Source organism: Elgaria multicarinata, chromosome 2, assembly GCF_023053635.1.
Source record: "Elgaria multicarinata webbii isolate HBS135686 ecotype San Diego chromosome 2, rElgMul1.1.pri, whole genome shotgun sequence".
In the NCBI taxonomy this organism is placed as follows: Eukaryota; Metazoa; Chordata; class Lepidosauria; order Squamata; family Anguidae; genus Elgaria; species Elgaria multicarinata.
In genome coordinates, this window is record NC_086172.1 from 118,198,438 (window position 1) to 118,221,855 (window position 23,418).

General features: G+C 40.5%; 2 protein-coding genes across 3 annotated transcripts in view; both read left to right on the forward strand.

Annotated features, from left to right (window-relative positions):
* Nucleotides 1–19,015, forward strand: part of HSD17B12 (hydroxysteroid 17-beta dehydrogenase 12) — an 82,743-nt gene extending 63,728 nt beyond the window's left edge. Inside the window, exons 7-11 of the mRNA XM_063117437.1 lie at nucleotides 745–779; nucleotides 7,358–7,439; nucleotides 12,286–12,351; nucleotides 17,948–18,097; nucleotides 18,272–19,015. Of these exons, the coding sequence (XP_062973507.1) occupies nucleotides 745–779; nucleotides 7,358–7,439; nucleotides 12,286–12,351; nucleotides 17,948–18,097; nucleotides 18,272–18,376 (438 nt within the window). The 3' untranslated portion in view covers nucleotides 18,377–19,015. The remainder of the gene's footprint in view (nucleotides 1–744; nucleotides 780–7,357; nucleotides 7,440–12,285; nucleotides 12,352–17,947; nucleotides 18,098–18,271) is intronic.
* Nucleotides 19,016–21,552: 2,537 nt separating this feature from the next.
* The window catches only part of ALKBH3 (alkB homolog 3, alpha-ketoglutarate dependent dioxygenase), a 28,537-nt gene continuing 26,671 nt past the window's right edge, over nucleotides 21,553–23,418 (forward strand). Inside the window, exons 1-2 of one of the 2 annotated variants that reach the window (XM_063117440.1) lie at nucleotides 21,553–21,626; nucleotides 23,140–23,276. In XM_063117440.1, the coding sequence (XP_062973510.1) occupies nucleotides 23,198–23,276 (79 nt within the window). In that variant the 5' untranslated portion in view covers nucleotides 21,553–21,626; nucleotides 23,140–23,197. Of the gene's footprint in view, nucleotides 21,627–21,823; nucleotides 21,890–23,139; nucleotides 23,277–23,418 lie in introns of those variants that run through there. The other variant, XM_063117439.1, reaches the window with a different exon arrangement.

Consider the following 23,418-nt stretch of genomic DNA (forward strand, 5'->3'; position numbering starts at 1 on the left):
CCAGAATGCTACATAGGACACCTGCTGGACGTTCCATACCAGCAGTGGGTGTGACCAGAGCCCAAAGTGGTCATGGCCACTCCACTCTCCAACATGTCAATACACAAACACCCCATCCACACTATTCATTCTCTCTCTCTCTCTCTCTCTTTCACACAAACACACACATATATCTGCCGCTCCCACCCCCCCACCCCAGTTTATTCATGCACTTCATCTGAGGAGAAGAATTTCTTACAATCCTACCCAATTTCAGGTACTCCCCACAAAGCTTTCTGCATCCTGCTACCATTCTTTGAACTTTTGCTGTGGTAATGGTTAAACTAGAGTTTTGGCATCTCTGCCATAATTCAGAACATAATCCGTGTCTTGGATCAGTATTGAATTTCAGAACCAGGGCTTGCAGGTATGTGGCTGTAATTCCATGAAGATGACATTTTGAAGCCTTTGATAAACAGCGCAGTAGCAATGCAAAATGGGAAATAAGAGCATACGTTACTTCTGTTTTACAAGTGCAGATGAGTTCATCTGATTCACTCCTCATGCTTTGAGAAAGAACCAAGTTAAACAGGCAGAATAAAAATATGCTGCCTCCACACAAATGAAGGCCTTCAAATCTCCTAGAGTATTTTGAGGTGAAGAGGGGGTCACCTTCCTTATGAGGAGGCAGAGAGAGGCTTCCCTCAGTCTGGTGTCTGCATACTACTCAATCACCAATAAATAAATTCTTATTTACTTTTTCAGATGACACAATTGGTGCTGCCCAGGATGCTGGAAAGGTGAGTCACACAAACACTATCCAGACAGTCATCATTATTTATAGGGGAGAACCCTTTCTTTGAAAAATTCATTACTATGACTAATCAGCCTGGCCTCCATGTTTTAGTGCCAATGTAATGCTGTGTGAGTCATGGTTTTGGGTGCATGAATCATCAGATGGTGGAAGCCTAGCTCCACTTGATTCCCTTTTTTATTTTATTTTTCCCATTACTGTTGTGATTTCTTTTTAAAATGGAATTAGAAAGCCCATCTGACTCATCAGTGTGAACTCAACAAACTGCTATTCTGTGGGGGTGGCTATGGTTGCTGGGATCTTCCTGGGGATAACCTTCTTAAAGCCATTTCTGAGAGTCACTGGAAACAAAATGGGTATAGAGAATAAGCTCTAGTTATAGGGAAAGTGTGCAGACAAAGGTAGGATGCTCTTGGGAATAACATGAAAATAATATACAGCAACCTTTCGATCCTAATTGTCTGTAATGCTAGTGCAGCTAGGCATGGAAAGCTTGTACTTGGGTTCCCCTTTTATTTGTCTGGTACACTAAGGTACGTAACTCTTCTGAATATATAAAACTACCACTTCCTTAGTTCCATTGAGATGGACAAAAAGATTGGATGCAAAAGGACTCCCTGCCACCAATATCGTCTTGCTTCATTCTAGTATAATTGTCTTTGCAGTACAATGTTTTAACTTCAAAGTTGACTTCCACTCCCTTAAGGCATTCTTTCAGGGGCTGTTTCTACAGGGATTATTTCCCCTTTTGCTCATGGAGGTAATTAGAAAATAAGTCTTGCTGTGGATTTTCCATCTTGTCACTCAGACTCATCAGTTCCAGTCTCTTCATGGTGGGATTCCCACTTGCCTCCACCATCAGAATTATATCCACCCTCCTTCACTGACTTGCAGTGACCCAATCTACAAAGCAAGCCATTGCTGATTTATATTCTACAAACTTCTGAGGGTCACTTGACTTCACCCATATCAATGTTGTTGCAACAGTTTGTTATCATTCCATGCACTCATATTTTTATGTTTATCTTATAGCTGGGACTTCTGCAAATGCAGTGAGTTCTTAACATCCAATTAAACCCTGCCATACTACTATTTTGTCTACTTCCTTAGCACAGCACTCCTGTTCCCTGCCTGTACATGAGAATAGCGCATGGTTCTCCTCAGGTGACAAGGACAATCAGAAATGTTTGCAGTAATTATCCAATGTATTTATGTAACTTTTTTTTTTAAAAAAAAACCGTGTTCAGCATTATGCACATGTGGAAAGTATCAAGATTTTGATCAGTAATGCTCTTCCTAGATCCAGCAAAATCCCCTTTGGAGCAGTTGGCTTGGCTGCTCTCGATTGAAAGAAAAGTGCATAAATAGTATTTGGTTTTCAAGAATACTTATTTTTCTAATCTACTTAGTGTCCCTGATGAACTTCATGCGTTGACCTTATTGCCTGTATTATTGGATTGATTTTGAAAAATTTGTCTGGCTGATCTCAGTCATGTTCTCCCCATTTTTCAAATAAGAATTTCTACTACTTAACATACAGTATACATGTATTCATATAAAGATACATAAATCTCACAAACACCACTTGAAACAGCAATGTCTTCATTACCAATTCAGTTGTTTGCCTAATCCCTTTTTGCAGATAATATCACAAACTAGAGACTTGTAAGTAATAAGGTTGTAATAAAGAAGTAATACGGTTGAGTCCTGTTGTGGCTTTGCATCAGTAGAAGGTGGCTATCACTGAAAATAGCAGCCCTGAGCCCTCTTCTCCCTCATCATGTGGTTAAAGAGAATGCAATAGAATGGCATTTCATTTTTCCCTTTTCCCATGCTTTAGATTACCAGTTTGTTTGCTAAACATTTTGAAGGGAGGAGTTCTCTCTTGTAGGGAGGGGTGAACTCACCCATTCTTATCTTGCACCCTACTTTTCTTTCAAGTTTTGCAGTTGTTCAGTTTTTTCAAGTTTTCTAATTCACGCATTCATGTGAATGCCTGAATTCCCCCCAGATGCACATTTTCCACTTTTTAACCTGTGGGGAAAAGTACATTTTTGTGTATTTTTTGAACGAAGGAAGAATGAAAGCACTCGCCAAGTAAAGGCTGCCTGTGGCCAGCTGCAACATCAGCCCTGTAATGGCCACCCATGGCCAGCTGCAGTGCTGCTGATGCTGCGTGATAGACCAGTCAGAGGAATGTGGACTTCTGTGAGGTGGTAGGTGGTTAGAGTAACCATGCTGTGGAGCTTAGTGACATGGTCATCTATCAGGAACACTCAATGTGGTTAGTGCTAACCACCCTTTCCTAAGTTGCGTCTGAACAGGGATACTGCTTAGATATCTGCATAGAGTCTTACTTTCCTGTCCTAACCTCCAACCCTACCATTCCTGGTAGAGATGTAAGTAATCCATCAAGCATGCAATTGCTACTCCTGAATGCCAAGTCAGTGAATAGTAATACAACTGCCATTCAGGATTTAATCCTGTGATGATGCCAATCTGGATTGCATTACAAACACCTAGATGGGAGAGGAGGATGAGATTAGCTTTTCTCTGCTTTATCCACTGGGTTTCTAGCTTCAGCATCACCTTTATGGCCTTTATGGATATATTTCATTAAGATTCCATCTCACTGACCAGGTGCCCTGTCTAACAGTCTACTAAACATGAGTGTCTGCATGTCATACTGGGTTCTTGAGACAAGACAACAATTCCAGGAGTCCCATCAGCCATTCTGCTGCCTGATAGTGTCCCTTCATGAGCTGACAAAAGTGGTGTAAAGTTCTATAATCTTGGTATACTTTAACATCCTTACCCTCTGGGATAAAGCCTCCTTGTTGGAAGCAGCTCATGACTTCATGGCCTCTATGGTAACCATGGGCCTGTCTCATATTTAGCCCCCACTGAACTTAGCTGGGCGTATACTACAACTGCTGTTCTGTTCATATCGGGATTATGATGATCTGTGGGTGGGAGAACCTTCTATTGTCATGGACAAATCACTATCTAGTCAGGTTTGAGCTGTTGGTAATATCTGATACCGTCTTCATGCATGAAGAAATCCATTAGATTGGTGAAGCTATTAGAAGGCAGTCCTAGCAGCCACTACCATCTCAGTACACACTTAGGTGGTAGTGGTTACTCGGAAAGCCCTCTAAGAGTTTCAGTTTATATGTCAACTGAGGCTTTACCTGGAAAAGGCAGGTTTGGCTTTAGTCATCCAGTTACTTCCACACTAGATTGTTGAAATGCACTTTATGCAGAACTACCTTTGAAGACAGTCTCGAACAGTGGTTCTCAACCTTCCTAATGCCACGACCTTTTAATACAGTTCCTCATGTTGTGGTGACCCCCAACCATAAAATTATTTTCGTTCTTCTCTACACGATCCATTGTCATGGGATGGTTTGCTAATGAAAATAATACATAACAATAGCTTTAATAATACAAAAGATGATACATGACATAGTTCAGTCAATACAGTTTCCTAAGACCATCGGAAATATGTGTTTTCCGATGGTCTTAGGCGACCCCTGTGAAAGGGTCATTTGACCCCCAAAGGGGTCCCGACCCACAGGTTGAGAACCGCTGGTCTAGAAGCTTCAATTGGTCCAACATGCAGCGGTTAGTCTTCTGTCTGAACCATATACCTCCACTCTTACATCAGCTCTTTGGAGTTGCTATTTGCTTCTGTGTCCAAAGGGCTGGTTCTTTAAAGCCCTAAATGTGTAGGACCAGACTACCTTAGGAACTGCTCTCAAATAAGTCTGCCTTTCAATTAAGATCAGGCTGAGAGGCTTTGCTCTTGATGTCATCTCAGGACATTGAGCAAGTGAGCACAAGAGATGACTGACCTCTTCTATGTGGCGTTGTCATGACCAGAATGTTCTCCTAATTTAAATGTGTCAGGAAATTCGTCTTTTAGCTGAAATTGAAGACTCTTCTATTTTGATAGACTTTTATTGTGTAACATCAAATTGTATTGTCTAATTTCATTTACAGTAGCTGCCACTAGATTTTATTTTTGTTTTGTTAAGTGTTGGTTTTATTTTGTTGTATTTGCATTTTTACTTTTAGTAGAAGAGCAAGAGATGATGGTGATGGTTTGGTGCCACTACAGTGATAGTCTATGCCCTTGCATTGTATTCTTCTGCAAAGGAAGGGATTAATTAAATAATTAAACACATAGCAAGAAAACTTCCAAACTAAAAAACGGTAGCAGGAATTTAAAACGCTATCAAGCCACACTTCTGCAGAAAGCAGAATACATGTAAAGGTCACTCATGAGCATTGACCACTTATGAACAGTATTTTGTGCAAGTGAAGGTTAGTTGTTAGGAAAAACTGACACTCCCTAAGAAGAAACAAATACCGTGTGCCCCCCCACCCCAAGTTCTAGGGAATGATTCAAACCTCTATTCTGTGGTAAAGTTACCTGCACTCTACATTAAGCCAAATTCATTGCTTCTATGTACATTCAAGCCGTGACCAAACTGCACCATGTAAATGGTAAGTCTTCAGTGCAATAGCGCAACTTTTTGCGTGCTTTGAATTGGGCACCTCTGTTCTAGACAAGCATTAAAACTATTGGATATTTACTCCATACAAGTTAATTGCATTACAGAGGCAGCTTGCTTTTTACCACTTTATACAGCTGGGGCAGACAAGGGTTGCCATAACAACAATGGGAGAGCTAAATATAGCATGTTTTCCTATTATTTTGCTTAAGGTAGAATGCTGATGAGGTATTAGAGTGTGTTTAGTCAGTTACTTTTTTATCTATTCATGTTGGAAAAAACTAACTGATATAACCTAGTAAAAGTATGATAGAACTATATATGGGGATATCTTCTTGCATAGTTCCATAAAGAGCATATGCTGTTGCCTTGAATGTATCCATTGTTACATGAAAAATGTTGTTCTGACTTGTGGCATTGAACTGGATCCTGCTAGTGTCCCACTTTATCATGCATTGCTGCTGCAAAGATAGAATCCTACAAAGACCTTGACTTCAGAGAAATGTTTTAGCAATTGTGCTGTAATATTTAATCCGTTCGATTAATCTGTGTTAAAATCGTCATCATCATCATCGACTGAAATTTTGCTCCCAATTAATTGGGGAGCTGATTTTTAAACAGGTTATTTTATTATTGTAGCTCTTATAAAAAAACTGTAGGTGGGAAATGTCTACTAGAAGAAGTTTTCCCTCTTGTATGAGAAGGAAGGAAGCAGCAAGAAGACCAACCCTTTGGTGCTCCGGTTCCCTTATTGGCCATTGGTTGGTTAGTCCAAGTTAGCCAAAAAAGAAAGAAAAAAGGCACTGTAATTTAAAATAGCATACCACTGGGCTGCGGCCTTGACTAGCACCAAATTAAGAACAAGAGAGAATCTCTGTAATCCACTAAATTATAATAACAACTTAATTATAATTAACCTAACACATTTTTATAAAAAAAATAAGCAAGAACATTCTAAAAGAACTCTGTTTTTCATGTACTCCAGGCCCGCAACCTTTTTAGAATAGTGGGCATATTTGGGATTTGTGACCATAATAATAATAATATATTTATTTCTGCGTCTTTTCTGCAAAATCTTGTTTTGTGTCTATTGGATACCACAATGTCTCTTTAATAAGAGTTGTCTTATTTGTCTAATTTGGCTAATTCCTTGTGGTGCAATACAGCTAATGTTTCTTTTAAATTTAAACATATGTTTTAGCAATGTCCAATAGTTGCTTCTTTTGGGGAGGAGGTTATTACACAGATAAACTTTGTACTAGAACAGTTTTTAATAATCACTGGTGTACATGTTCTTTTAAATTATTTTCCCGCTTGATGGAAATTAACAAATGGTCAACATAAATGTATTCTCTGTACCTTTTTTGACAGCTAAAGATTGATATTACAACATTGGAAGGAGAAACATTCACCTCTTCTAATACAATGGATTGAGTACCTTACAATGCTATCAATATTTGAACAGGTGGCATATAAATGCCACCTTCAAATGGATACTTATTTAGATATTTATTTATTTATATAGCACCTTCAGTGTACACTTTTGTTGAACCCAATGGATAAGTGCTAGAAAGTTGTACGCATTCATACAAATCCATGTATGTACATTTAAAAAGAATGGAAATCAAATTAAAAAATTAACTGGAAAAACATTTTAAAATTTCAGGTGCCCATTGGGGGACCCATTTGGCAGGCACCATGGCACTTTTGGCCGCCATGTTGGGAACCCCTGACGTGCTCTGTTGTGAAGAGATTCTAGGATGTTGCTTCTTTGAAGCCCCGCTGAGGGTGCTTTGCCCATGGCCTACCACTCTGAAGGGTCTGACTTCTGGTGGTAGCTTTTGGGGAGGTGAAGGATGACACTGTGGTGGGAGAGGCTGAAAGCCCATATGTGTTTTTCTGTTAACAGTCTATTTGGATGTTCTATTGCCTTTCTTGAGTATAGCTGGTATTTGTAAATGAAACTTTGGATTCTGTAACATGTTTCATTTCTGCTGTTTCTGATGGCTGTCTTGGTATGTTATGTTTACTTTTTTTTTTTTTTTAGGTCCAAAGGAGTTATAGTGAATATTTCCTCTTTTTCTGGGATTCAACCATGTCCATTTCTCAGTCTATATTCAGCAACCAAGGTAATATATGTGATGTGTTGGAATGTTGTATGCAAATCTAGTCAAGAGATGGTGTGAAGTCATCTCTGGAATCCCTTTCCTGAAGCTAAGCATAAAGGAGATATCTCAGTTTTGGTAAATAATAAGTAAATGCTTTATTTATGAAAAATAATGGAGTACAGGTTTTTGCATTAAAGGAGGAGGAGCACTATTTTATCCTATCATTTCTATTAGGCCCTATTTATTTCTATTGGGCCTTATGACATGCATTTGACTGCAGTAATTATTTGCCAACAAAGAAATGTTCTAAAAGTTAGTGTGCAATTAAAGAAGTGCTTCCTGTTTGATAGTTTGATTGCAAACCTGCCCTATAATGCGCAGGATGCTATTCATTCTGGAGATATAATTTTTCCTTTTGGGAGACCTATAACTGGGTACATGCTAATTCATGAAGTTGAGCATGTATGTAGTGAACAGCTTTTTCCTTGCAAATTCAATAATGACCACTGATCAAAAATTCAGTATTTGTTTTATATGTATTATTTTAAGCATTTTTTACCCTACTGTTCAGGCAAAAAAACCCCCACTCAGAGCAGCTTACATAAGATCATTAAAAACAAGACAGTCCTTGCCTCAGGCTTACAGTCTAAAAGACACGGCACACAAGTAAGAGGGGGTGAGGAATAGTTCACTGGGATTAGCAGAGTTGCAAGTTTTAACTAAGTTATCTGGTTAGTAGTTACCTCAACTTTTAAGCAAAGTTAGCTTTGAACTGGTGCATATCTGAAGCAGCATTTAGAGCAGGGGATTGGAGTACAGTCTTTAGGGCTCTCCTACATTGAATTCTATTTATGTTAATTTCACACATGCAGTTGGATAATGATGTATACCAATTGTGAGTTTCTTGTGAAATATACAGGTTATAGTAAGAACTTTTTAAAACTTTTTATTAAAAGAAAAATAAAATAATCTTTTCTGAAACATTTTGACTTAAAATATTGCCCAAAAATAATGTGTTGTGCCATATAGAGCTCCATCACACCAGTAATTTATCGCACTCTTGACATGCCTGATATGTGTTTTTGCAGCGCAGTACTCATATGATGTTGTCCCTGGCCTGCGCTAATCTTGTCTCTTCCCCTCCTTTTTTCATCTTATTTTGGAGTGGGGAAAAGTCTGTTTTTCCCCCTTCCCTGCACAATAAAGCTGCTCGTTCGTATTGCTGTCCTTGCCATTCTGTTTTTATTGAGGGTATATGTGCCAGAGGGCAGTCTCACTGACAAAAGAGGAGTGTGGGGCGATTTTCCGAAGAGCGGGACTGCTGCCACCTGTGCTCGGGACTTGGTCCCATTCAATTCTATGGTTCTGAGTAGACATGTCTAGGTTTCCTGACCAGAACAATGTTGGTTTCCCATTGCCATGTCAATATTGACCACAAACTTCTCCAAAAACTAATTGTAATACTTTCTCTTCAGATATTGTTTAAGAGGGGTGTGTGGAGTGGGTCCCCTCTGCTCTGAAATTGGAAATGGAACTCTGTTTACTAGCTTCTCTGAACTGATTTTTGGAGTGGACTGCTCCATTTTCTGATAAGTGTTACATTATTCCTATGGAAATTAGCAAAAATGCTTACAGCTCTGTGATTTTTAAAGATAAAGAGATGAAATTTGGCACAGTGGTAGCTCTTAAAGAGGGCTTTAGCCACACCAAGTTTGAATCAGAACTGTTCATGCCTTGATTGTTTAGGATTTTTTAAATGGAAATTAACCAAAATGCTTACATCTGCGTATTTTATGAACTGGAGATGCACATCTGCACATTATCAAAGTAAAGGAAAACAGATCCTCCACAAATGTAAACAGGTGGAATTTCACATTGGTGGAGTGTCAGAAGAATGGTTTGTGGGGGGATAATCCCCCCCCTAAAAACCAAGGCATGAAGGGATCTGATTCAAACTTGGCATGGCTAAAGCCCTCCTTAAGAGTTATTACAGTTCCAATTTTCATATCTTTATCTTTAAAAATTACACAGTTGTAAGCATTTTGGTTAGCCACAGATGTCAATATCAAAGCTACCCCTTACCCCACTCCGAATATGGAGTTGTTTAATTAAGGAAGACATACACGCTCACAGCATTGATACCTGAAAAACTGTCGGATAATTTTGGAGACATCTTGTACTTGTGTACAAAGCCCTAAACAACTTGGGACCAGAATACCTGTGAGAGCACCTTCTCCCTTACCAACCTGCCCGGTCACTAAGGTCATCCGAGGGCCTGCTCCTGGTGGTTCCACATAGATCCTTCCTCCGATTGGAATCCACCAGGGGAAGAGCCTTCAGCGTGGTGGCTCCCCTCCTGTGGAATTCCCTGCCTCTGGAGGTCAGGCAGGCCCCAACCTTGTACTCCTTTTGGCACCTCCTGAAAACATATTTATTCCAAGAAGCCTTTCCTTAATATTCAGCCTTGAATCTCTGTTTTTGCTTCTTTTAAATTTTGTTTTAACTGTTTTATTCTGTTTTTATTTTCATTTTATCTTGTACACCGCTCTGAAATTTTTCAATGGGAAGCGGTATATAAATATTCGAAATAAATAAATAAATAGAAGCTCCGATTGGGCACAGTAATTGTACAGCTTCAGGCTGCTCTACTATTGTATTTGCCCAGAAATAAACATACACACACACACACACACACACCAGGGCAAGGAGAACTTAAGGGGTGTGGCGGGAGATTTCACCAGCATAGTAGTGATACAGGTGAAAAGATACATGAGCTGAAATAGCGCAGCAACGCACAAACGAAGTGCCCAGAGCTAAACTTGATAAGGAAATGGAGGGGAAAACCATGGACTCAAACCCGGGGGGAGGGGGAAGTAGGTGTGATGGAGCTATTGATCTATCTTGTTGCCTAGCTAATACGCACTGAAAGGCCCTCCATCTTTTCCTTCATTCCAAGTCAAGTTTAATCATTCTTCATTTTTGTTTGGTAGTTTGAATTGTTCTTGTTCAGTTAGCTCCTTGTCCTTCTATGTATGGCACATAGGCCCCATTTCTGACTATTAGAAATCTCATTTAGCTGTTTCTCAAGAAATTTTGGTCAACATTGCCAACTGTTGGGCTGGTTCAGACATAACAATAAACTATTGTTTAGCATTACAAGGATGAGCTACAGTGAGCCTCGTGCTCACCCACTTGACCCTGCTTCTATGGTGAAGCTGTGATGAGGGGTTCAGAAGCTTTTGTTTCCATTTTAGAGTAACCATAGTTTATCATCTAAATCTGAAGAAATTGTAATCAATCTTAACTATGGTTAATTGAAACAAGCCAGATTTATACCATGGTTTATGAAACTGGCATGTTTCAACTCACCAGAGTTAACAGGTAATCACAACTATTTTTTGGATGAGAGAGGAGGTGGAGAAAGTAAGCCTCTGTGTCATCCTGGTAAAACTAGTTATTTATATAATATCCTGCCTTTTTGCCCACTCCCCAATGGTTAATAAGAAAATCCAGTTTAAAAATAAAATCTTACTCAAAACATACCATAGAAGAATAAATTAAAAACTCAAGAGCAACACCTAAATAACCAGATAATTTTAAAAACCCTTTGGCAACAAACCAGCTTATATGCCAAAGACCTGCTTGAATAAAAATGTATTTGCCTGCTGGTGGAATGACAGCAGAGAGGGGGCCAACCCAGTCTTCCTCAGCAGGGAGTTCCTCAGCCTGGGAGCTGCCACTGAGAAGGCCGTTTCTCTTATCCCACCAAATGCACCTTTCATGATGGTGGAACCAAGTGAAGAGTGTGCTCAGAAGAATTTAAAACCTGGGCATGCTTATATGGCAGAAGGCGGTCTTTCAGGAAGCCTGGTTCTAAGCTGTATAGGGCTTTATAGGTCATAATCAGCACTACGAATTGTGCTTGGAAACAGACTCGTAGGCCGGTGAAGTTTTAACAAGGGAGTCACATGCACCCTGTAACTGGTCCCAGTCAGAAGTCTGGCCACAGCATTCTGAACCAACTGAAGTTTCCGAACAGTTTTCAATGTCAGCCCCAGGTAGAGCTTATTACAGTAGTCGAAACAGGATGTAACACACCACTATAGGGTGGATCACATGCAGCGACAACCAAGGATTTCGTAACACTCTTGGTTGTCATGAATGAGCCAGCATGCTAGTCTCGATGGTTAAATCACTCCCACTTGTCTTCTCCTGCCAGTGGGAGCGGTTTAACAACCCAGTGATGGAGCATCCCTGCATTGTTTGGTTACTCCCACTGGCATAAGGAACCAAGTGGGAACAATCAGGCCATGGGGACTAGCCCACTGGATCTTTCGCAACACCCCTAGCGTTTGAAAAGAAACAGGTTGTCGTCGTGTGCGAACCAGGCCTATGGTTTAGCTTTACATGCAAACTACGCCATAATCTCTAAAGCTGATATTCTCAGGAAGTTGATTGTTGCACTTCTAAGGAATTGTGGCATATATTCAGCCTTGAGCCACAATACTTAGGTATTTCTGCCCCTTCTGTTTCAGGCAGATAAAAGAAAATTGTTTGAAAACAAATTGGTGGTTATGAATGGGTTTAGTTGGCCAAGATAAAAAAGCATACAACCACGGAATCTCTGGAAGAAGGAAGGTGTTGAGATTAACATCCTGATCAACCAAGATATGGTGCTAGTTCTCTTGTATAGTTTTTTTTTATACACACAGTTACAGCTTGGACTGCTATGTTCTTCCTAAGCCTATATTTGTAAGATGTGGGATTTAGTCTTTTTCAGTGACTTAACATAAATGAAAAATTATATGTTTATGTGTACCTGCATATATTGTATTCGTAATGCACTGTTCCTTTTGCATATCTTTAGGTTTTTGTGGATTTCTTCTCTCAGGGTATCAATGCGGAATACTCAAAAAAAGGTGTCATTATACAGGTGAGTGGAATTGTTCCATTCTGTTATCCCTACTATTGTGGAATTAACATAAAGTGATGGTGACAATTAACTTCAAAATCTGAGGCCTTGCCGTAGGTGTTATTGCTGAATGAAATTTAGTGAGCAGTCATTAGAATTAGGGCCTTCTCATTTGCAGTGCCAACTTTTGGAATGCCTTTGCCTAAAGAAGTTCATCTGTTCATTCATTCATTTAATTTACTTACTTATCACTACACTGATGTCATATCCAAAAGTCCCTTTTATTAAAGAAGATATGAACTGCACTAACAGTTTAAATAATACAACACTGTACTCCTCCCACAAAAGAAACCTTTTATTTTAATAATTTCTACTCCATTTTTCTTAACATAAAATGCAAAATCAATCTCTCTCTCTCTCACCCCCCCCCATATAAATTTAAAATAAAATATCAGTAGCATACAAAAACTGGTCACAGAGCACATGCAGTAAAAGCATGTAAATAAGAAACAGCTCCATCTTAACTAAAAACTATTTGTTTCAACCTGATGCTTATATTACCCTTTTTTGTACTGTATTCTATTATTTAAACTGTTTGCAGACCACCGAGAAATGGATTGAAAATATAATGTATTTTTCTTCAAGACTCACAAGGTACATGTACACAAACTAATCAGAAGGCACTGTGGAGTTTAGAGGCACACAGCACACATGACATGAGGCTGTAAGTAAAGCCATGTTTACATTACAGTGAACAATTCATTACACAACAGAAAATAAGGATCCCAGTTAGAAAGTTTCAAGATATGATGATCCCCTTGTCCTTGAATTAAGTGACAGGGCCTTAAGGTAGATGATAAGATTTTTTTCTGCAGAATATGTTTTGTTCTTTGGAGACTGTACCAAGACAAACATTTTGCCAAACCTAGGCATGTGGTCGTATACTACACTGATATACCCAGCATTGTTCAGGCCCCCTAAGATATATGTTATCTTAAAGTAGTAGGCAAGTGATAGGCCTGTGAGTTCACCTTTAAACAAATTAAATTCTTTTCTTTTTTTCCTCTCTCACCCTCACAACAACCCCGCAAGGTAGGCTGGTGCTAGGCCTGTGAGGTAACTTTAAAATGAATTAAATTCATTTCTCTCTCTCTCTCTCTCTCTCTCTCTCTCTCTCTCTCTCTCTCTCTCTCTCTCTCTCTCTCTCATCCTCGACGCAGGCCAGGGCCACCTTGAAGCCGAAGCTCTCCATGACCAGATACAAAAGAGTGCAGGGCTCCTGCAGTTTTAACCATTGTGACAAAGAACGAATTTCACCAGGTGTTGCATGCATACAAATGACACCTGATGAAATTCCCTTTTCTATACAACTGTTAAAGATACCTGAACCCTGTCCTCCTTTCCATATGGTCACCCTATCCATGGCTCGCTCAACCATCTTCTGCTTGGGGCTCTTGGCAGGCGGCTGAGTCAGAGGCCTGCGCCTGCCTTGTCCCGAGCTTCTCACTGACCAAGTGCTCCAGCAGGACACTGTACCGAAGCGCTGGGTCCTGCCTTGTCCCCCTTAGTCGGGCCTACTCAAGCCTGAGGAAGAAGCTGCTGCCATGATTTTCCTTGTCCCTGCAGAAAATGAAACCTACAACTCCCGGCATGCTTTTTGCTGTGGTGCCCAACTTGCCCGATGGAACCCCTGTTGCTGAAGCTCATGGGAAGTGAAGTCTGGCCAAGCTGCATTGTGCAAGCTGTGCCTGTAAGCTGTGAAGGAGCAAGCCGGCTGGCTGAATGTTAGCTCAGTCATTCCTGTTGGCGATGGACCTGGAGCTGCACCCTCCTTCCTTCCTAACGCCTGCTGATGTCTAGTGACCAAGGCAGCTGGCCCCACGAGCTCTCCCTTCAGGCCCAGGATGGCAAGCCACTTCCAGATGATGTCCGCCAAAGCTCATTAAGTTTTCCATGGCATGCTGGGAGTTGTAGGCAAAAGGCTAGGTCCCTGAATAACATTTTAATCTTTGAACACCATCTGAAGTGTGGTGGGAGACAACTGGGGAGCGGGCCTTCATAGTTGTGGCACCCCGCTTATGGATTTCTTTTTCCCAGGCGGGTTTGACTGCATTAATGGCTTTCCAGTGTCAAATGATTCCCCCCCCCCAAAGGCCTTTTAACTTGAGATTTTTTTTATGCTGCATTTTCCATGTTGTAACTAAACCACAACATTGCAAGACAGATGCAGGAATTACTGAATAAAGTTTATGATTTTTATGTAAAGGCCTGACTATACCATTGAAACAGAAGAGTGAATGGAGAAATGACTGATAGGTGAGCCTAGAATAGAATGGTGGGCGAGATAGTTGGAGAAAGTCAGGAAGAAGGAGAACTAAGACAGTTAGTGAGAGGTCAGGAAAGTGGGGGATGAGTTAAGATAGTGACCTGGTTTGCTAACCCACGGTTTATTTAAAATCAGCCTCTCTGCCTGCCAGTACTACACCTCCCAGCATGTCTTTGGCAGCCCACAGGTGCCCACGCCCTCTGAGAGACTCTTCCCTCCTCTCATTGCTGATGCTGCTGTTCGATACAGGATTGAGGAGTAGCATTGCGAAGGAGGGGAAGTAAGCATTTGCCTCCTATCTCGCAGGTCGCTCATTTAGCGTATGTGCTAATGGCCACTTGTCTTCTTTTCCCCTTCAAGTTGGGGTGCCACAGGGCTCAGTACTTGGCCCTTTGTTGTTCTCTTTATACATGTTATTGTTAGGTAATCTTATTCAGTCTCATGGCCTCCAATATCACCTGTATGCAGACGATACACAATTGTATCTCTCTTCTCCCGAACTTTCTTCTGACGTTCAGGCTAGGATCTCTGATATCTCAGCCTGGATGCTTCAGTGTCGCTTAAAACTAAACATGGCGAAAACAGTTTTGCTTGTCTTCCCTCCCAAACCGTCCCCTCGCTCTTCATTTTTTGTTACTGTTAATAATGTTACGCTTTATCTGGTGGAAGAAGCTCGTAGTCTTGGCTTCATTTTTGATTCTTCACTTTCTTTCTCACATATTGAGGCTGTAGCCAAGTCCTGCCGTTTTTTCCTATATAACATTGCTAGGATCTGTCCGTTCTTATCTGAATCTTCTGCTAAGACCCTTGTCCATGCATTGGTTATCTCCCGTTTGGACTTTTGTAATCTTCTTTTGACTGGTCTTCCTTATGCTCATCTCTCCTCTTTGGTCTCTCTTCACCATCCTGCAGCCAAGATTATTTTCTTGGCTCGTCGTTTTGACCATGTTTCTCCTTTGATGAAATCTCTTCATTGGCTTCCGATCCCATATAGAATTCAGTATAAGCTTCTTTTGCTGACATTCAAAGCGTGTCACGGTCTTGCACCTTCTTATCTTTCTTCTCTCATTTCACTTTACCATCCCCCTTGTACCCTCCGTTCTTCAAATGTTATGTTGCTCTCCCTCCCAAGAGTTTCTATTTCTCTTGCCCAGTTTCGCCCATTCTCTCTGGCTGCCCCATTTGTTTGGAATGCTCTTCCAGAGCAACTATGTACCACGAGTTCCATTGTAGATTTTAAAACGCATTTGAAAACTCATTTATTTTCAATAGCTTTTGGTATTTTAGCTTGATTTACTGTTCTTATTACTATGATTTTTCTCTTATTTCTGCTTTGTGAACCCCTTTCCCCCTTCATATGTTTTAATGTGATTTTAGATTGTAAGCCTCCAATCTAAATACCCCCAAAATTTGTGTTTTTAGATTTTTCTGGTACATTGTACAGCCAGACCTGTCACAGTGTTAAATTTCAAGTTTCTAACTCATCTGGAAGTGGGTAGACATTTCCAGGAATATATCCCGCACACATATTTTCAGCTTTATAGGTAGAGATTAAAGTAAGGTAGATAACTTTACTTGTTTATTTTTAATGTTAATCATTTTTAAAAAGTTAGACAAACATAGGGCTACAGGTTCTTTCTTTACCTTTGCGTGTGTGTGTGTGTGTGTGTGTGTGTGTGTGCGTGTGCGTGTGGTAATTAACACCTAAGTAGTATTCTTTAGAAAACTAATGAATGAAATGTTAAATATTTAATTGGAGAAAGGCAATATAGAAAGATATTCTAGCACCAAATGTGTACTTAAAGAAGCATATATCAGAGTTAGAAAGACTTGTTTTGAGGCCCAAGGTGTATAATGCAATGGCTGAACTACTTTTAGCTCAGTTGTGGTATTCAATGGCTTGTTCTTTGGTGCCACCCAGTGCTGTAGCTGAGCAATACATTCTTAGGTCACTTTAATCCTATACTAGCTGAGTAAACCACAATGAACATGCATATCCGTGCGCATATCAAGCTTCATCTAACTCTATGCCTCTCATTGTAACTCGCTTCTCTGTGGCATATTAAACCACAGTGAAACTAAACCATTGTATTAATCTGCTGTAGATTTTAAGCAAACCTTTAAGACAACAGCTTATAAGAGCAAAAAGCAGGTAATAAATCAAGGCTGCACAACCTTTTTAGCCCTAGTGTCCACGCACACACTGCTGCTAGTTGAATGCCTAGTTTCTTTGCTGTCACTAGTAGGGTGGGGGACCTTTTTCTATTCATAAGTAAGCAGGACTGAACTATTCAGCAACACTATCAAAATAACATCCCAAATACCAAGCTTCTGCATGTCTCCTCAGAAGTAAGTATGAACAGCATGTCTCCTCAGAAGCAAGCAGGACAAGTCTCAGAAATAAGTAGGACTTAAATCACTCAGCAGCAGCATCCCCATCTCTTGCCCCATCTTCCCAGCAGGGAAAAACTCTTATCTTCAATTAGCAGTTGATTAGAGATGAGAGCTTTTCCCTGTGGGGAGAGGGAGTGGAATCTGGGAGGAAAGGCTAGCAGGAGATCACCTGGGCACCAGGAAAAAGTGTGTGGGGTGCTGTTGTTACGGGTTATACTGGGAATAACCCACAGGCTTCATGCAGCCACGGACCATGGATTGTGTGCCCCTGGTATAAATCATCTAAACAAAATACACCTAAGTGTAAGGCCCATTCCTCCCTATGAACAAGATCAAATTAGCCCATGTATTAAGGTGAATATAATGGAAACTTACAAGTATAGATTTTAACTGTCCAAATTATTATATTTTAGGGGAATGGGGAAGCTATTTTATATCAGGTCTAACACAGATTTAAGAAACAGCAGGAAAATCCAAACTATGAGGGCTAGCTGAAGAATGTTATCACCTTGTTTTACACACACAAGCCCTATACCCTGCAACTGTTATCTGTCAGGTTTTCTTGTAGCCATATTGGCAATGGATGGTGGCTATTGGAGATGACTTAGGAGTTCAGATGAGTGTTGGTAGTCATGTTTGAAGAAGTCTTCAGTGAGAGGAATTAAGTGTTATAATTTACTAATCGTTTAATGATTTTGGGTAAGCCACTTTCAGGGTTACATGAAAAAGCAGTATGAAAATGTCTAAAGTAATAATAAATTCATTTTTGTATTTTAAAATCTATGGTGAAAACTGTAGATTGATTAAGATTTGCTATTTCCTTTCTTTGTGAAATATTAGGCATACAAATAGCTAGCATATCAAAACAAAAAACAGTGTGTTCTCTCTTCTTTTCAGAGTGTTCTGCCATATTTTGTGGTTACAAAATTAGCTAAGATCTGGAAATCAAGCACTTTTATTCCTACTCCTGAAAATTACGTAAAATATGCCCTCAACACGGTTGGCCTTGAGTCCCGAACTTTTGGGTACCCAGCTCATGACTTTTTGGTATGTATTATTCAAAGTTGATCACTCTTATTATATGTGCTATCTGAGGAAAGACAGTTGTGACTTTAGAATTTTGGAGAGAAGTTATTGTAACTTGTTTTCACTTAATTATCATATTGAAATCCTGCTCTTTAGTGCCTTGATAATGAGTCTCTTTCTCTCTTCATTTCTTAGGTCTGGTTGGCCAACCTAGTTCCAAAGTGGTATGTAGCAAAAATGGTTAGAGAAGGAGCCTTAAAAACAAGAGCTCGTAGTCTGAAGAAACTAAAGGAAAACTAGTATCCTTGGCAGTTTTGTATCGACATTCAAGCACCAAATACTTTGTCATGTCTTAAATTATTTGACGTGGGTTTTTTGAGGGGACCAGAGACCAATGTGAACTAAGAGAAAATTGAATGTGGAGCACAGGAAAAGCAATTATCTACTTGTAGATTTTCTCTGCTGTTCTGCACCATTATTTTAGAATTAACTTGAACTGTAATTTGTACTCCTACTTACTAGCTATTCTGAAATGTATTTAACAACAGCATGGTTTGGAAAATGATGTCGGTGTGCGAAATTTGATGGAAGATGAAATAGAACATTATTGGAGTTTGCAAAAGAACACCAGCAGTGTTTGTAACAGACTAATCCATAAAGTATCTTCTTAACTAAAACCTATTGTCACTAATTTTTACATTGCAAGAAATTACACACTGGATTTGGACAAGTATTTTTCCCTATCATACATTGGCCGTAATATATTTGTATTATCAGCAGAAGCATATGATGGCTATCTTCAGGCATCCAACTCCTATGTAGATCTCTTTTGGACCATTTGGTGGAGGTGGGGGAAAGGAGGTATTCTGTAATTGAACCCAACATTATTGGTATTAAGTGAAGCTGAGGGAATGGAGACTTTTTAAAGTTTCACCTTGTGGTAAAACATGAGCTGTGGAAACGTAGTAGAACATTCTTTGCAGATGCTGCCACTACCCCCACAACTTTAGAGTACTCTTAAAGATTATAAATTTGAAACAATTCTGTTAACTTTGTGAAGTTTAAGTGAAAGGGCTTAATTTGATGGTTGCATAGAATTCATATGTTGACAATAGGTTATTTTAACAAATGAGAATCTTCTTAATAAATGGTGTCTTGTGGGTGGCCGGGCAAGGAGGTGTATATCAAGCAGTTGGAAGAGAAATGTTACAGATTGCAGTAACAGATGCAAACAATTTATGTATCCTGCAGCTTAGCAGTTACCCTATAAATGACTGTGACTTGGGTCCAAAGTTGTGCTTGTGCAATTCCACATATGCAAGTGGGCTTTTCTGCATCGTCATCACCGCCTGGCTGCTTTTGAGGGTCATGGGGCTTTTCAGCCTGGTGTAGGATGTGGTATAGAAGGTTAGAACAGGAGGGGGAAGCGGTGGGAGGAAGGGTAACATCTTCCCTCCTTTTACACAAGAACCCTTTTGGCTTCAAGCTTAGAATACTGATATTTGAAATACATTGCTTGAAAAAGCTGGTAGTAAAATTCTTTGTCACATGTATATTGACTCTCAGTTAAGTGAAAAACTGCATCTTTGAGACCATATGAAAAATTAATGTTTTCATCTTCAAATCCCAGTGTTTCCTTTCCTCGAGCATAGCCAAATTTGGGTTTTCAACTGAAATAAAAGATAATGCTATGACTTAAAATGGTTCCATTCTTTGCTGAAAACAAATTTATCACTACAGCACATGATCAGCTGTAAATGAGCTCAGTGTTGAGAGCAAAGAATTTCAAATGTGCGTGAACAATAAAAGCTAGTGGTAGCTGAAGAACGCTAACTCTGGGGTGAATGGAGAAAGAAGTAGTTGCCTCCTATCATTCCACTTAGTTTTGTCTTGAGATCAGTTGCCTTTGTCAACAGAATATGTACGGAACAATCACTCTTGTGTGTTAGTTTGAGCACATTTATTGATGCTAGAAAATGTGTAATCTCAATCCCTTATACTACCCTTGGAGGAATAATGTAAGGCTCAGATTTGAGAGTTAAATGTGTGTTTAAACATTATTGTACATAGAGAATAAATGAAAACCGATGCAATGGTGCTGATCAGGAATGAGAAACAAGTTTTGTTACAGAATGTGCTTGCATTTTTTAGTAGAGAGTTACTTGAAAGGCACTGGATTTTAGCTATATAAAGCTACTCTTATGACTATTTGGAAGTGGGGGTAGGGTATTTGAGATTGCTGGCATGGCTATGTAACTGATTGCTTTTCTAACCCATTCTGTAAAACTTAAAATTTAAAATAAACAAATTTCTCTGAATGTTTAGCTCTTGCTTCTTTGTTTAACAAACCTTACATATGCCTGTCCCAGATTACAACATCAATAGGGTTGCCATACATCCTGGAAAACCGGGAACGTCACTGTTTGCAAGCATTTCTAAAATGTCCCGGCCAGTCAGTCAAGAATCCCTGATTCCTGTTCCAGCCGCCGGAGAAATTCCAATCTCCAAAATGGTGCCCTGAGCCTGCTTAGGGGAGTGTAAGTCTCCATATTGAAGTCTGTTCTAGCTTTTGAGAACTAGTGGAGAAATGTAATTTAGTCTCATTTTTTCTGTTTGTTTGCTTAAACTGTTCTTTGCCTATTTATTTGCAGGTGCTTAAGTACTTTAGGCTGCAATCCTAGGCATATTTACCTGGGAATAAGTCCTATTTAATTTAATAGGATTTGTTTCTGAGTAGACACATAGGATTGCAGTGTTAGACAACTAAAGCTTAGATAGCTCTCTTTCTTCCCTTTACGTATTGCTCAGGTTTTTTTTTTTTTAAAAGATCCTAGCCCCACCCCCACCCCCACTATATTGTCCCAGTTTTGTGGATTCAGAATATAGCAACCCTAAACATTAAGGGAATCTGATGAAGTGGGTGAGTCGGCGTCAACTAAAGCTTATGCCAAAATAAATTTGTTCCTCTTTAAGGTTCCACAAGACCCCTTGCTGTATTGATTTAAAAGAAGAAGAAATAGAGTAAGCCCTATTGTAAGATTAACAGTGGCAACTCAGCATGATAGCTATATGCTGTCTCCAGCAACTTTCTTCCTCCTTCGTGGGTCAAAGAAATCATGCCTCGAAATATCATTCGCTGGGGAGTAACAGCTAGAGGGTGCTGTTGCCCTCATGGCCTGCTTAGCTTCCCAATGGCACTGGTTGCTCTCTGGGATTGTGGGCCATCGGGCTCAGTGGGATTTCCCAGAAGATGGAGTAGCCTACAGCAACCTCTGCCTCCGACTGAAAGCTTTTCTTCCAAGCCCCAACAAATAAACTACAGAGCGGGAGAGTGGGCGTGGCGGGGATCGGGATTGGCCGCAGCACATGGTCCAATGGATGGCTTGGCGGGAGCGATCGCGTGGGCGGGCCTCCCCTTTCCGATTCGTACGGCGGGGGGAAGGAGGCGTGTCGCTGAGTGTGCGCGCGCAGGAGGGGGCGGCCGGACGGGTTCACTTGGTGAGGGGGGGTGTCCAGCCTGAGGCGAAGGGGCAGCTGTGTTTTGTGCTGGGTGAGTGTCTGGGTTGTCCGGCGGAGGTGGGTGGGGGTGGATCGAAAGGAGGGCGGGAAGAAATAGGGGGGAGCGTCGGGTGAAGTGGAGAAATACGGAAGGAGGGAGGAGAGCTTTGTGCAAGGCCGGAAGAGACGACGAGAAAGCGGCGCTGCTGCCGCCGCCGGTGTCTTGTTACAGAGCCTGAGCCGGCCTTCCCCAATCCGGCGCCCTCCAGATGTGTGTTGAACTGTAACCCCCAGTATCCCCAGCCAGCTATGGAGGTAGCTTTGTTGGTGTCCTGGGAGTTGGGGAAGGCTGGCCCCAAGCTCTTCTTTTCGGGGCAGGGGTGGGGGGATAGTAACGGAACTGTTTGGAGATGTTTAAGCTTAGAGAAAAGGCGAGTAAGGGGAGACATGATGGAGGTGTGTACAAAGTTATGCGTGGTGTGGAGAGCGTGAATTGGGAGACCTTTTTCTCCCGCTTTCATAATACCAATACCCGGGGTCATCCCACGAAGCTGATTGGTGGGAGATTCAGGACAGATGAAAGGAAGTCCTTCACACAGAGCAGAGTTAAACTGTGGAACTCACTACCACAAGATATGGTAATGGCCACCAATTTGGATGGCTTTAAAAATGGTGCTGGATAAATTCATGAAGAATAAGGCTATCAATGTTTACTGGGCCTGATGGCTAAATGCTGTTTCCAGTATCATAGGCCGTATGCCCCTGTATGACAGTTGCTGGGGAACACTAGGCAGAGGGTGCAGTTGCACTCCTGTTCTTGTGGACTTCCCATCTGGTTGGCCACTTTATGAACAGTGGGCTAGATAGCCCTTTGGTCTGATACAGCTTGGCTCTTGTTTTGTTTAACTTTGGGGGGCATCCTCAGATGTTGTTGTTTTGTAGGGATTGTATACATGTGTATACAACTGGGTAATCCATTTAAAAAACAACAGGGAAGTGGTTTTTAAATAACATTACTTATATATTTGGAAACCAGCATGGACACAGTTATCACGATGAGCTAAGTTTTAAAAGTGTGGTAACAGAATTAACCTCACTTCCAAGGGCTAGTGATAAAACACTGCAGCAGTGCATGGGAATTGGTAAGACCAAATTTTTGTCTTGACTCCTTAGCAACAGAATACAATATTATTGTTACATTATGGCATATGGTTGGGTGCAGAGACTGAAGTAGGTTGCCTGAGGCCAAATAACAGTTTCATGGATTCTGATTTAATGGAACAATCTTATATGTGTCTGCTCAAAAGGGTTAAACTATGGAACTCACTACCACAAGGTGTGGTAATGGCCACCAATTTGGATGGCTTTAACAATTGAGTTCAATGAGGCTTACTTCCAGATAAGTGAGGTGAGGGTTTTGGCCTGTGATAATATTTGAACTAGGGATTTGCAGTTCATAGGCCATGCTGTTAAGTGCTGTGCTCCACCACCTTTGTAGAAGCTACAGGCATTTTAATGTGAATATCTGAATTGCTTTAAAGCCTTTTCCTTACATTTTGAAACAGGAAAGAAAAATAAATCCTTTGCATTAGGGTCTGGAATATAGTGTGAAGAACAAAAAGAATGGAAGATAAAAGACGAAGAGCCAGAGTACAGGGTGGCTGGGCTGGCCCACTTAATAACAGAGCAGCCTCTTCTGCAGGCAAGATCCTATTTTTCTTTCCATTTTAACTTACGTAAATGAACTAAGTGGGAAAAGTTTGTGTTTTTCTTAATATTTCAAAGCATGGATCTTCATATTTATTAAGCATTTTAACCTAAGGAGTGAGCCCTTTGCAGACTCC